At 31.7% G+C, this 14,290-nt stretch overlaps 2 protein-coding genes across 2 annotated transcripts; both read right to left on the bottom strand.

Annotated features, from left to right (window-relative positions):
- Window positions 1-787: 787 nt before the first annotated feature.
- LOC107490437 (protein ASPARTIC PROTEASE IN GUARD CELL 1) lies at window positions 788-3,061 on the bottom strand. Its single transcript, XM_016111220.3, has 2 exons — window positions 2,121-3,061; window positions 788-2,031 (listed from the first exon to the last, which is right to left on the bottom strand). The coding sequence occupies exons 1-2, from the start codon at window positions 2,835-2,837 to the stop codon at window positions 1,249-1,251; spliced, it is 1,500 nt and encodes a 499-aa protein (XP_015966706.1). The 5' UTR covers window positions 2,838-3,061; the 3' UTR covers window positions 788-1,248.
- Window positions 3,062-9,682: 6,621 nt separating this feature from the next.
- LOC107490438 (ATP-dependent Clp protease adapter protein CLPS1, chloroplastic) lies at window positions 9,683-12,318 on the bottom strand. Its single transcript, XM_016111221.3, has 3 exons — window positions 12,103-12,318; window positions 11,797-11,947; window positions 9,683-10,178 (listed from the first exon to the last, which is right to left on the bottom strand). Exons 1-3 carry the CDS (start codon window positions 12,167-12,169, stop codon window positions 9,917-9,919), a joined length of 480 nt encoding a protein of 159 aa, XP_015966707.1. The 5' UTR covers window positions 12,170-12,318; the 3' UTR covers window positions 9,683-9,916.
- Between the last annotated feature and the right edge of the window lie 1,972 nt (window positions 12,319-14,290).

The following is a 14,290-nucleotide window of genomic DNA, read 5'->3' on the forward strand; positions in this document are numbered from 1 at the left end:
ATCCCTTCTAAAAATGAAAGAAAAATATCTGGGATTAATTATAACTCCTTCAAATGAGAGTTATCACTTTATAGTATTCTGTCCGATTTTTCAAGAAGTCGATCATGTGATAGATGTCTTTTAAACTTTTATATGTATTTTTAGATTTGGCTTATATTTTTGAATCAAGTAGGAACAAATTGTTTTCTTTTTCTATTTCGCAGTGAATTTTGACGATAACGATTACAAAACTGAAATAGGAAAAAAGTATTTTCAATTTCTTAGTGTGAAATTAAAAAAATTTCTTTCCTTAATTTCCATTGCATAATAAGTTGAAAGATAATGTATAACAACGAAATTTCAACAATGATTTAAAATGAAATATGAAAAAAAACCATAGATTTTATATTCTTTATCTGCTTAATATTATATAAAATTTATCTATCTTGTACCTTTTTCTAAAAACATATATTAGATTTATAAATTAAAAAATATTCAAAATATAAAAATTTAACTAAGTTTTGGGAAAGTAGAAAACATTATTAAATACAAACATATAGGACTCTGTCACACGTACGCAAAGGCAGAGATCTAAGACTAATAAACAACTTAGAATTAAATAGGAATTAAGAGACAAACATCCATCATTTTCTTCCATCTAAAATACCAAATAGATACCAGCTTATGTCTTATCTCTTTCACGAGCCATGTGAAGTTTAATATCATATCGTTTTCATGTTGTTAGCCAGGTGGCATACATGCAAATCCTTTATAATCAGTACGACAAACTATAATAACAAGAATCTACTATCATCCATCAACTATACTAACCATATATCATTAACTTCAATCTTAAGAAAATGGCTTGCACAAATTTGCAAACACATGGCACCGATGAGTATACATTTCCAGACCCTTTTTTCCTAAGAGATTTAATTTGATCCAAACATGCCCTCCCTTAATTTATGACCCACACCAACCCACCGGCACAACCCTCCTCTCAAATTTATTTAGGTGGGACCCTTCCACCACCCACAAATAACTAACAAACCCTACAATCCAAGAGGCATGGCCATAGTTACACTTATATCCTTCCCTACAAAATGCCCATAATCATAAAAATACAAAGCTATCCACATTTCGACAATTTCCCCCCTTCTCAACATTTATATTTTATACTACTATATAATTTTAATTTAATAGTTAATAATAATTTATAACATAATAATATTGCAAGAAATTTAGGGTTATATATGTAAAAAGCCCAATCTAGCACTTGTTCGGTGAGAATCCCACTAAGTTGTGAGCGAGATCAAAGCTGACACGTGTCCCCTGTTGTTGTATGTTTCCCATGATAGACATAGACGACGTCGTAGGGGCAAAAGCGAAGCAATAAGTTCCCGACTCGTCGACCGGAATCAAATAATTCTTCGCCGGCAACAGCCACGACTTCCCTCCGCCGAAATGAAACGACACCGTTGGAACATCCACAGACTGCAAAGACGACAAGTCGTAGCACGTGTCGAAGATCGCGAACCCGTTCGTGGTACGCAGGTTCCGAGTCATGCTTCTGAACGCGTCGCGAACCGAGTTGTAGGCCTGAGTCTGGAGCCGAGTCACGGCGGTTCCGCAGTCCACAATGATCCCTCCACTTCCGGACTGGCCCACCGCAAACGTCTCAGGCGGAACGGAGATCATGTGTCCGCCGACGCTGACTCCAGCGAGCTGCACGTAGTAGAAGGTGTCGAGCTTCTGGTTCCTGAGAAGTGCTCCAGTGACCGAGTCAGCGGGTCGAGGCGAGTTGAACTCGAGCGTGGAGCTCTTTGGCGAGTCGCGGTCCACGAGGCAGTAGGAGAAGGACGTTGCCTTGATCTGCGAAGTCAGAGACAAAGGCCCGCCTCCAAGCCCGATCAGACCTGCAGCAGCCACGAACAGGCCCTCGTTATCATGGCCGCAGCCCATTGCAACCTTGGCCACTGATCCGGAGTTGCCAAAAGAAACAGTTTCCGTCATGTATTCACCAACAGTAAAAGAGCCATCGCCATATGAAACCTGTAATGAATCTGAATCAGCTTCTTTCATTTTTTTCATATCTTTTAAGTAATATTACTCATAAAACAAGATTATTCAAACCCACTCACTTGGTATAAGCACCTGCCGTTGCGACAAGCCGATACGTCTAAGGCCTGACACTGCTGTGCCTGGCAAGTTAGTGGGCTGTAAGAAGATGATAATGTCGGGTCGAAAACCGGGTCGGATTGTTGGTAGCAGTCAGAACAGGGCTTGCACTGAAGCCAGTTAACGTCGCTTCCAGTGTCGAGTGCCATGTAGAAAGGCTTTGAGGGTTGGCCCACGCCGACACGCGTGAAGTACTCCCCGGAGCCCATGCTGGTGCCGGAGGCCACCGGAGTGGATAGGTCTTCGGGTAGGAGTTCTGTTTGGGTGGGGTGAAGGTCCGATTTGGAGATGTTGTTGAGGGCAAAGTGGAGCTTGAGGTTGAGCGCGTCGACTCGGGCTGAGTCGCGGGCGAGTCGGGCCAAGACAAGGGACTTGTAGTCTTTGTGCTTGGCATTGAAGAGTGAATCTCTAGTGTGTAGATTAACAGAGAATTGAGACGAAGAAGTGGAAGTTGGGTTGATTTGTGCTTCTTGTTCTTGTTGAAGAGAAGTTTCTAGAAGCTGAGGGTTAAGGGAAAGGACTTGTTGGGCTTGGTGGAGTGAAGCAGAGAGGTCTAGAACTGTGGTGGCGAATTCAGAAGGTGAGGCGCGTGAACAAGTAGGAGTAGGAACAAAAGAAAAAATGGTGAGGGAAAATGCTAAAGTGAGTAGAAGAAACGATGGCTTCAGATTCAAAGCCATTTTCTTTTTAGTTTGGGGGGTGTGGTGTTGTTTGGGAGTGAAGTGCTTGGATTTATGGGTTTCAAAAGAGCGAGTGAGAGATAGAGGGTTAAAGCGAGAGCGAACTTGGTTGTTGAACGAGGGTAATTCTCTACGATGAAAAAGGTAAAGTTAGAATGGGGTTCCGGGAATGCAACTATTTCGGCATCGTAGAACGCAAATTGCAAATTTTGTTTCTATTGCCAAATTGCTATGGTAAAGACGTATTCATGGTATATTTATATTAACATTAAGATCACACTATTTATTATACGATAATTACTCACGTAAAAATAACTAAAAAATAATAAATGGTATATAAAAAAATAGCTGGAATTTATTTTTCCTATGCACAAATAAATCACTACTGCAGGTGGTAGTTAAATGCATTAACTAGTTTTGTTTAATTAATGTTGGAGTTGGTAGTTGAGAAGAAAAACAGTTTTTTATCCGATAGTACTAATTTTCTTTTTCTAGATTTTGTTAAATATCATTCCAAAAAACTTAGTAACTAAGATATTTTCACAAAGTAAAATAGTGTTTTGCTCATTATATTTGGAGTAAATTCTATTTTAATTTTTAATATTTTAATCATCTTATTTTTATTTTAAAATATTTAAAATAATATTAATATTATTTTATTATTAAATTTTTTATTAACAATTAACAAAATTAATATATTATTAATAATATTTTGTTAAAATTATTTTTACTCAACTTCTTTCTCTTATTTTTATCCTCTTATCAAGTTTAAATTTCATTTTTTTATTCCCTTAAAATATTTAAAATGATATTAATGTTATTTTATTATCAAATTTTTTATTAACAATTAACAAAATTAATGTACTATTAATAAATTTTGTTAAAATTATTTTTACCTAACCTCTTTCTCTTATTTTTATCCTCTTATCAAGTTTAAATTTCATTTTTCTATTCTCTTTTTTTTCTCTTTTATATTATTAATTTTTCAAGAAAAAATTAAAGAAAAAAAAAAGAAAAAAAAGATATAGACTTATTAAGAGGGTAAAAATGAGAGAGGAAATTAAGTAAATATAATTTTAATAAAAAGATTATTCATAATACATTAATTTGTTATGTGTTAGTAATAGATTCGACGATAGGTTAATAATCATAATATTGATGCTATTTTAAACGTTTTAAAATAAAAATAAGACGATCAAAACCTTAAAAACTAAAATAATAAGATTTACTTCAAATATTAAAGATCAAAATAATACTGCACCCTTTTCATAAATATAAAAAGATTTTAATGTTTGAAATTATTAATGCATTAAAAGTAGTCAATTTTATACAAGAAATATTTGTTTATATGTAAATAATTATTTTAGCCTTATTTTCTAGGTACAAAATAATTATAGTCTTCGAGTTTATTAAGCAAACTAACTAAACAAAAAACTTGTTCTGATAAGAGAAAATATTTTGTCGTCTTAACCGGAAATCATCAGGGTACTTCTGAATAAAGATAGTGTACATTTTCATTAATATTATAAGATGGTGCATTTGAAATGAATCAATCCTAAAATAAGTCAAGCAGAGATTATCGTAAATATAGCTGCCAGCAATATTTCGTGATCACTTTATTCTGAATAGTTTAGAAGGAATGTGGTTTTTCTAATTATGATCCGAATTGTGGAACCAAAAGAAATGTGGTTTTTCTAATTATGATAAGAATTGTGGAACCAATTCAATTAATTGAGGAAGCAAAAATAGAGTAATGCTTGGAAGTTTTAATTTTTTTTTTTATTTTTTAAATATTTAAAAGAATTAAAATTCAAAAATATAAAATATAAAAAAATTAATATTTTTATTTAAAAATTATGAAAAATAATTAAAAAGATGAATTAAGATTTTTAAGTTTTTTTTCGTGAAAAGAATGTGTCATCTTGGTATGTGGCCTCGCTTTTAAGTTTTAAGTACTAAGTAACAAAGTATCTTGAAGGAAAGAAAAAATCTCAAACAGTCTATTCTCAATGCAGATTAATTTCTGTGCCGCGTTTGTAATCGATGGAGTATTCTTTTTTAAAAGCCTTTCACAAACAAAAATGTAAAACTTTAATTTGTTTCAATGTCATTAAATTAATAGATTAATTGATAAATAAAAATATTTTTTTATAAAATATTCAAACATAAAATTAATTTTATTTTTTTATAAGATTTTTAAAAAAAAGATAATTCAAAAAAAGAAAATTTTTTTTTAAAACTCACCCAGCAAACCATAGTTTGAGTAGTTAATTAACCCAGAATAGATGTACAAATTGTTTACTATACTAGCTAGTAAAGTATTACTGTGTTTATAATATTGAATATTCAAATCTTGAACCTCATCAACAAATTAGTATTATCAAATGTGGTTTTTCATCAAACATTTTATAAGACAAAAGAAATATTATAGAATAAAAAATTATATTTGACAACACCATTTAAAAAACAATTAAAAGTCTATTTGACTAAAACTATTTGCTCACGGGAAGATTTCTTGTTCTCCCTATCCATTTTGATGCTATAAACAAGTATTAGCAAAAGTTTGTTGGCTAATATGCTATTAGTCTACCCTTTCTATATTGTTCATGCTAGCTAATATATGAAAAGATTGGTTTGGGGTGCGTTAAGATAATATGAAATGATGAAAGAATGAAAATAGGTAGAATATGCCTGAAAAAGAAGTTAGAAAAAGTTTTAAAATATGAGTCAGATCATAAGTCTTTTTTCTTTTTTATTTTGGGTAATGTTTTGGAAATTTTTATTAGTAAAGCGCTTTTAACAAAAGTATTTTAAAATTAATTTTAAGTTTAACAAACTTTTTGAATAGTTATTATTTAATATTATTTAAATATACACAATTATAGATTAGAATTAAATACTTAATTTAAACTAATAAATACTAAATTCAACATGAATATTATCAATATTAAAACTAAATATGAGGTTAAAATAAAAGTTATAATATAAACATCTATGGTTTCAATTGAATCAATCTGTTTATTTGTGAAAAAAAAGTTGATAAAAGAAATAACTAAACAAAAGTGCATTTTACATGCACAACCATCATTTAAGTAAAAAATAAAAACACAAAATTTTAATTCTATATTTATATTGAGTTTAGTGTATTATTATTTAAAGGTTTAATTAGCCTGTTGGTTCTATAGTTTCGTGAAATTTTAAATTAGGTCCCTATATATATTTTTTTTTAATTGAGTCCCTGCACTAAATTTTTTTTTCAATTAAATCCTTCTTAGTAGTAATTGACTTAATTTTATAGGGACCCAACTAAAAAAAAAGAATTGGTATATTGACCTAAATAAAAAGAAAAAAAAGTGTAGGGACCAAATTAAAAAAAAAATTTGGTGTAAGGACTCAATTAAAAGGAAAAAAGTATAGAAACCTAATTAAAAATTTCGCGAAACTATAGAAACTAATAAAGTAATTAAACCTTATTTAAATTAATTATATAATTTTTGTTTTAAAATATGATTTTAAAATATTAAATAATGTTAATTAATTAAATGTTAATAAAATTTGCTAAATTTAAAATTAATCAAATTAAACTTGACTACTTTTTGCTAAAAAGTTTTCTAATTATAAAAGTTTAACTACTAAAAAACACTACTACTACGTGTGTGTTTGGATTTCAGTTTATAAACGGGAGTTTATATAGAATTGATTTTGCAAACTTAATTTTGATGAAAAGTAAGTTTGTATTGAAGTGATTTATGTTTGTCCATCTTTATATCAAAATGGATTATAGTAAAATAAATATGGTTTGGAATACACTACTCAAAATCATTTTTAGATGAAAAATTACTAAAATAGACATCAACTTAAATAATTTTTTAATAATTAAATATGTTATATTTTTTAAAATTTTAAGTATTAACATAAAAATATTAATTTAGTATTTTTTTACATCGTATTTTCAGTTTAATACTCTTAATAATTTTATTCTTAATATTATTTTTGAATCTAACGTGTATGATTTATTAATACCTATAATTAATTTTTTATTTAATTTGTCTTTTTTAATAGGATCATAATCTATATTATAAAAAAATTACAATAAAAAACTATATATACAAGAATTATAATTATAAAAAAGAATATTAAAAATAATAAAATTAAATATTTATCTTGACAGTAATAAAAACAAATCTAAAAGTTTTTGATAATGTATTTTATATAGTATATTTTTAGTTCTCTTAGTACTCTTTTTTAGTACATTATAACTTTTTACTATTATTATTATTATTTATGATTAATTTTTTTGTTTAATTTACTTTACCTAATAGAATAAATAAATCATATTATAAAAAGATAATAATAAATATAATATACAAAAATCATAATTATAAGAATGTATAATGTCAAATAAAAATAATAAATAATAGAAAAAAAGAGCTCATATAAAGAGAAATAACAAGAAAAGAAGGTCAATTCACCTAATAAGAATTCCATAAATAATACATAATACAGTAACATATCTATAGGATAAAATTGGTAAAGGAAAAATAGATGTTGAGGGTAAATGGCTAAAAGCCCGTTGGTGAAACGCAGAAACTAGAAATTATTACTTCTGGTAAACGTGGTTTTAAATACAAAATTACTTTTGCGTTTGCCAAACTAAAAATTAGCCAAACAAAAATATGAAACTTTCAATAAGCTTAAACGTGCTTTTTCTTCTCAGACGGGTTTGCTAAACACACCCTACTACTACTACTAATAATAATAATAATAATAATAATAATAATAATAATAAAGGAAAACGAGGAGTATAGCAGTAAAATCAAATGGAATTCCAAGATTTTGACCAAATTAGGTAGGATTTAGTTAATAAAGATTTTTTAAAAATTTATTCCTCGAAAAATTTCCGTATTGTTTTATACGCATGGGGCACTGAATTCTCTCATGCGACTCCTTGATATGCAAGAGTAGGTAGCTTAGCTATGATAGCAATAACATTTGTAGTTGGAAAAGAAGGACCATTGAAGTAAATGGGCTCAAAACTCGAAAGTAGTGGACAAGGATTTTTTGGTTTCATGGGCGTGAATGTAGTAATTGCTTGAATCTGGGTAGCTCCTTTTAAAAATCCTACATGGGTGAGTTAAGCATCATGAGTATTTTACAAATCTTGAATCAAAATTAACACTGTTTACTTCAATCGTAAAAGTGGATAAACTGCACATTTTCTGTGCCAAAGCTAAAATATTTTCTTCAGAATAAAAGAGTTCGTCAAGAAAAACAAAAAGAAAGGGTGTTTTTATTCTATTTAATTTTTTATCATACATTACATATTTATACTGAAGAGGAATCTTTATCCACAAATTGGTCCTTAGTGTGGCTGCTTCAAGAGGCAATAACCGCAATATTGCCACTCTTTTATAAGCAATATTGACCTTTTGGTGATTTAAGGGTTTAGACCTTAAGCTTTAGGATATGAAATCTACTCCAAACACACCGTCTTTAAAGTTTGATTCTGCAGTCTGGACCACATAATTTTAATTTTGAGTTAGATGTGTTGTTTAAGGTTTTTATCTGAAGTTAAAAAGAGTTTTTTTTTTTATCGGATGTCCCCGAAGGGACAATTGTTTTTCTTTAAAACCCATTTTGCCCTTTTCTACAAAACCCAACTTAAGGAAAGAGTTGGGAAAAGAGACCGGACTTCCAATTCGCTTATATTTTGGGCTATGACACAAAGACACCCTAAATAAATCTTCGTCAGAGTCATATCCAAAAACAAGATTCTTCCGCAGAACCTATAGGCTCAATTCTCAGCTAAAAACTTTATCCATGATACTTAGAAGACTGATATTACTGTCCAAAAAAAAAAGAAGACTGATATTGGCACTGCAAGGCCTGGCATATGCCTTGCTAGAAAGAAAGTGCATCAAGGTTTAAAATATAGCTATGCTAGCAGTGATTATAAAGAACTCATGGGAAAGGAAAAAGAGGTGTTTATATTCAAATATATTATTTGTACATTAAAATCAATTATTAAAATTAGTTATTATTGATTTTTATACAAATACATATGTAATTTAATTCATTTTTAATATGTATTTTGTATTTCAATGTATATTCTATACTAGTCGCTGATTTTAGTGTACACTTAGCATGGTTAGTGTATGTTACGGTATAACGACAAAAAAAAAGAGTGATATTGCAGCTTCCATAATTGATGATATCATTTTTCCTCATCAACTTAAGTAAGTATAAGAGTTTGAATGTATTCTTGTATACATAGCACAACAATTAATTGACTAGCGACAAATCTCTAAATAAAACTCAGATTTGTGAGAAATTAGTCTCTAAATAAAACCCATATGACACTTATGTTGCTTTGCCCAAATGCAAAATTCATTTATCTCCATGAGAGTAAATTATCATTTTTTTATTATAAAAGATTTGAATATTTTTACAATTCTAGAAGTAAAAGTCAAAAGATATAAAATAATTTGATACTCATCAAATATTTTGGTTAATTTGACAAAACTACTCAATACACTTTTATAGTTAGAATTCCACTCAAAATTTTTATCGTCAAATAGTTTTGGAATATTCATTAGTACCTCACACCTAGTACATACCACCACAAAATGAAAAAAGGATGAAGATAAAGATGGTGAAAATATGTAATAGCAGCATGCCAGAGATATAATTTCTGGTGTAATTAATGTAATTCTTTTCTTTTTTTTTTTTCTAGACTATTTCAGTAGATCATAAGCTTTGCATAAATTAATGAACATAGGCCTTCAAATTACTATGCTTACATTTTCAATTCATAGATGAATTTCAAGGGAGGCAAAACAATGAAATGGTAGCAGAATTATGTTATATATATACGGCCATTTAAATATAAATAATGCTTCCATATATGGATGGAAGCAGTGTATGTCCTGCATAACAAGTACAACAGTATCTAATACTATCCCTTTCTTGCTTAGTCTCACTAATTTTCTATACAACTATTCCTTAATAACTGGAAATGTGGACATTATGGACATTATAACAATGAAACTATATGATCCAATTTATAGATGGTAATCTAATCAGCAACCACCATCTGCTGGTTCAATTGAACTTAGGAGCCCATTTCCTCTTAATTGCATGCAGTGGTCTTCAGCATCCACTTGAGCACACACGATCACCACTGCCATGCCGTTATAATGCGCTTCCTGCATGATGTTAACTGCATTGTCTAATGTCATTCCGGGTATCACCTTCATCAGAACTTGCACGACGTATTCACGCTTGTTGTAGTTGTCATTGTGCAGCAAAACTCTGTAAGGCGGGGATGTTTTTCGCGATTTTCTGGTAGAGAACATGCGTCATTCATTCGAGGTTCTATTTTTGGATTTGAAATTATATGCCTTTACTCTTCTCAGTTCTCAGAAACAAAGATAGAAAACCTCTTAAAAAAGGTTTGACAGAAAACAAAAAAGAATGAAGGCATAATCTATGTCATAAAAAGACTTAATTAGACAGATAAAAGAGTAAATGTCCAACCCAACTCTATCTATTTTCACGAAAGACCACACGATCTCTAACAAAAGATAAATGACAACGCAGCTCCTAATCATTTAACTTTTTAAGACATACTGGTCATTTATTTTTTGTTAGAGATGGTGTGGTCCTTCGCAAAAATAGACAGAAACCAGAGTGAGTACAAAAGGCTTTCAACGGATTCTTTACTCATACACACCACCATTATTACCATTGGACAAATTTTTTATTTATCCTCTTAGACGACTAAATGAACAATCGATTGCTTTCTAGGATTTTAAAAAAGTGAGAAGACCTATTTCATTTAGAATTTAGGAGGACGTTTAGGACGACTTTTATGATGCTATATCATTACTCCTATCAATATGCTATTTACATTAGACCAGCAATCAAAGTTATGCCATTTACATAAGACCAGAAATTAAAGTTGTTTAATATATGTATTGGCTTCATCAGAGTTGTTCAAGTAAACAAACACAGGTTTGAAACTAAACTTCAACTAGGCCCTACTTTTAATTGCAACACATCCTTCAGTAAATCTAAGGAACTGATCAAGGCCTAAACTCTGAACAATAGTTGTAGTAAGTACCTAAGTTTCATCATTCAAATGGTCTATTACCAAAGTAAAATGAAGACACAAAAATCAAATTCAAATATAAAAGCAAAATCACAGTTTGCATTCCTTTAGCCTGCCCTCAAAACATCAAATGAAAACAAGATTGAAAGCTGGAGGAACATAAAGAAATGGATCAGGAAAGGAATTATACAACAGTGTGTAACACAAATAGCTGCCGCAATAATATGCATAAGTCATAAGTTCAAACCTTATTATCGCCATTGTAGCAAAACAATGGGGCAAAAGAATACCCCTCTTCTATGGTATATGGAATTCCAAACTATGAAAGTCGTGTTAACAAGTAAATTAGTTCTATATTTGTATGAACTAGAAATGGGGTCAAAGTTCCTTGACAGTACCGAAAATTATAGTCGTCAGTGAGGATACAACTTTTTCTTATAGTTTCTCATAACAATGGACCAAATGTTAAGTCCATTGAATTCTAAAGATGAGGGTAGTCAAGCAATACCAATACTACGATGAAACCACTTGTCCTAAAAATTTAAGCCAAAAAGAGAAAAACCATGAATGGCTATATATCTCTCTAACAACGTTTCTTTACACAAGAGGTTTTTTGGAGTTTGTGTGTGGGTTTTGCATAGACTTTTATCCTCTTTCTTATGTTGAAATTCTTTTATTCTAAATAATAAGGATCCAAATCTAAATCTTTAGGTGATAAAAACTCTTGATACTATTTTACTAAAACCACTTGTCCCAAAAGACTAAGCTTATAACAGGAGGTATTGCGATTCTAATAAAAGGAAGCATAAGTGATCAAGAGAAGGTTATTACTTGCTAAGTTATTGTTACCTCAAATCAAACTCAGATTGACGAGAAGGCGAAGTTGTCTCTATGGTTGGTCTGTCCAACACCCCGCCACCTTTCCCTATTACTGCCCCTGCCGCACTCATTATTACAACACTCCGACTTCGGCTATATCTGAACCCATAATTTCTATCTCCTGTTATTGCAAAAATTAACATATAAACCCTCTTACTTGATCATAATTAAGATTGATCCCAGAAGTAAGAACAAATAATATAGTCAGCTAAGAACTCAAAAATGTGGTAAACACAAACAATATGCCAAAAACAACAATAACGGAAGGAATGGTACCGGGATTAGATGCATTGAAAACATGGTTGGGTGAAAGAGCAAGTGGACTGCTTAATGCAGCTTCCATTTGGGTGCTCTATGTGTGGTTGACACCTAATTAACAGTAGCAGGGTTTGGTTTTTGTTCTAGTTCAAGATCCTCAAATGCGGTGTGAAAACTGAAAACACTACAATGTTTTCGTTTTTGTCGTTACCAAACTGATTTTTTTTTGTGGGTGATGGAGGTTTGGTGCACAAAAGGTATGGTGCACACTGAATTTTATTTGAATTGTTAATATGCTGACACGTCATTTTGAATTCTTATTTTGTTGTTCTTTTCTGCCTTTCCTACAATTTTTGCCTCAAATTTTAATTCCCATGTAGGACAAACACAAATAGAATTGTAATCTTTACGGCCCTACACCAAGACGATTGGATTTTCTCTATAACTATTAATAAGATTGTTATTAAGATTGAGTAAATAAAATTGATCCCGAAAGATTATTCAAACCCAGTCACTTGGTATAAGCACCTGCCGTTGCGACAAGCCGATATGTCCAAGGCCTGACATTGCTGGCAGAGGGGTTTATCGTTCAATTTTTTTATAACTGAAACTGTATTAAATCATTTTAAATGGTTTAAAAATTGAACCAAATTATTTTGTCAAATAAAAAATTAATTTTAAATTAGTTTACAATATAGTGTATCAATTTAAATCAGTTCATAAAAATAAGAAAAAGTCTAGAGAACTAGCAGTTTTATTGAATTTTGGCCAACATGTAATCAACAGAGAAAGGTGAACCATTGGATGAAATCTCATACCAATCTCACACCATCAAATCATCATTGATGGCTAGTTGATGGCTAACAATCACAAAAATTGTTGGCCCCTAGCATTGCTCTAAAAATAAAACCAATTTTAATTAAAAAAAACAGTTTAAACTAGTTTATAAGCTAAAACTAATTTTAACTTTTAACGTATATAAAATTAGTTTTTACATTTTTTCTCTCTCACACTCTCTCTCCTTTTCTCCCTTTCTCTCCCCCTCTCTCCTTCCCTTCTCCCTCTCCCTCTCCCCCGTCTTTCTCTCTCTCTCTCCCCCTCCTCTCCCCCCTTTTCTCCCTTTCTATCCCTTTCTTTCATTCTCTCTCTCTCCTATCCCTCTTCCTCTCTTTCTCTCTCTCCTTCTTCTCCTTTTCTCTCCCCTCCTCTCTCTCTTTCTCTACCTCTTTCTCTCTCTCTCTCTCTCTTTCACACTCTCTCTCTTAACATATATAAAATTAGATTTTACATTCTCTTTCTTATCCTCTCTCTTTCTCTCTCTCCCTTCTCTCCCTTTTTCTCTTTTTTTCACTCTTCCTCTCTTTCTCCTCTTCTCTCCCTCCTTTCTCTCTCTCCTTCCCCTCTCACTCTTCCGCTTCTCTCTCTCTCTCTCTCTCTCTCTCTCTCTCTCTCTCTCCCCCCCCCTCTCTCTCCCTCTCTCTCTCTCTCTCTCTCCCCCTCTCTCTCTCTCTCTCGGAATGGATATAACGGAAGTTACGATCTTGCATCATGTGGGGATCGTTCTCCCTCCTCTTTCTCCCTCTCTCCTTTCTTTCTCTCTCCCTTTTCTCCCTCTATCCCTTTCTCTCATTCTCTCTCCCCTATCCTTCTTCCTCTTTATCTCTCTCTCCTTTTCTCTTTCCCCCTCTCTCTACCTCTCTCTTTCTCTCTGTCTCTCTCACTTTCTCTCCCCCTCTCTCTTCCTCTCTCTTTCTCCTGTGTTCTTTCTTTTTCTCCCTTCTCTCTCTTTTTCTCTCTCCTCCTCCTCTTCTCTCTCTTTTTTCTATTTTTTCTTCTCCTCTCTTTTTTTCTCATTTCTCTCTCTCTCCTTCTCTCTCTTGTTTTGGAGAAAAGAGGGAGAGAGAGAAGAGGGATATAGAGTGAGAGAAGGTTGAGAGAGAAAGAAAAAAGAGAAAAAAGAAGGGAAAAAAGAGGAGAAAGAGAGAGATGAGGGAGAAGAAAGAGAAAGAAGAGGAGAGAGAAAGAAGGGAAGGAGGAAAGAGAGAAATAGGAGAGAGAAAGAGAGAAAAGGTAAAAGAGAGAGAGAGAGAAAGAGAGAAACAAAATGAGAGAGAGGGAAAAGAGGGAGAGAGAGAGAGATAAAAAAAGGAGAAGGGGGAAGAGAGAGAGAGAGAGAGAGAGAGAGAGAGAGAAGGGGGGGAGAGAG

The sequence above is a fragment of the Arachis duranensis genome, chromosome 5 (genome assembly GCF_000817695.3).
Source record: "Arachis duranensis cultivar V14167 chromosome 5, aradu.V14167.gnm2.J7QH, whole genome shotgun sequence".
NCBI lineage: Eukaryota > Viridiplantae > Streptophyta > Magnoliopsida > Fabales > Fabaceae > Arachis > Arachis duranensis.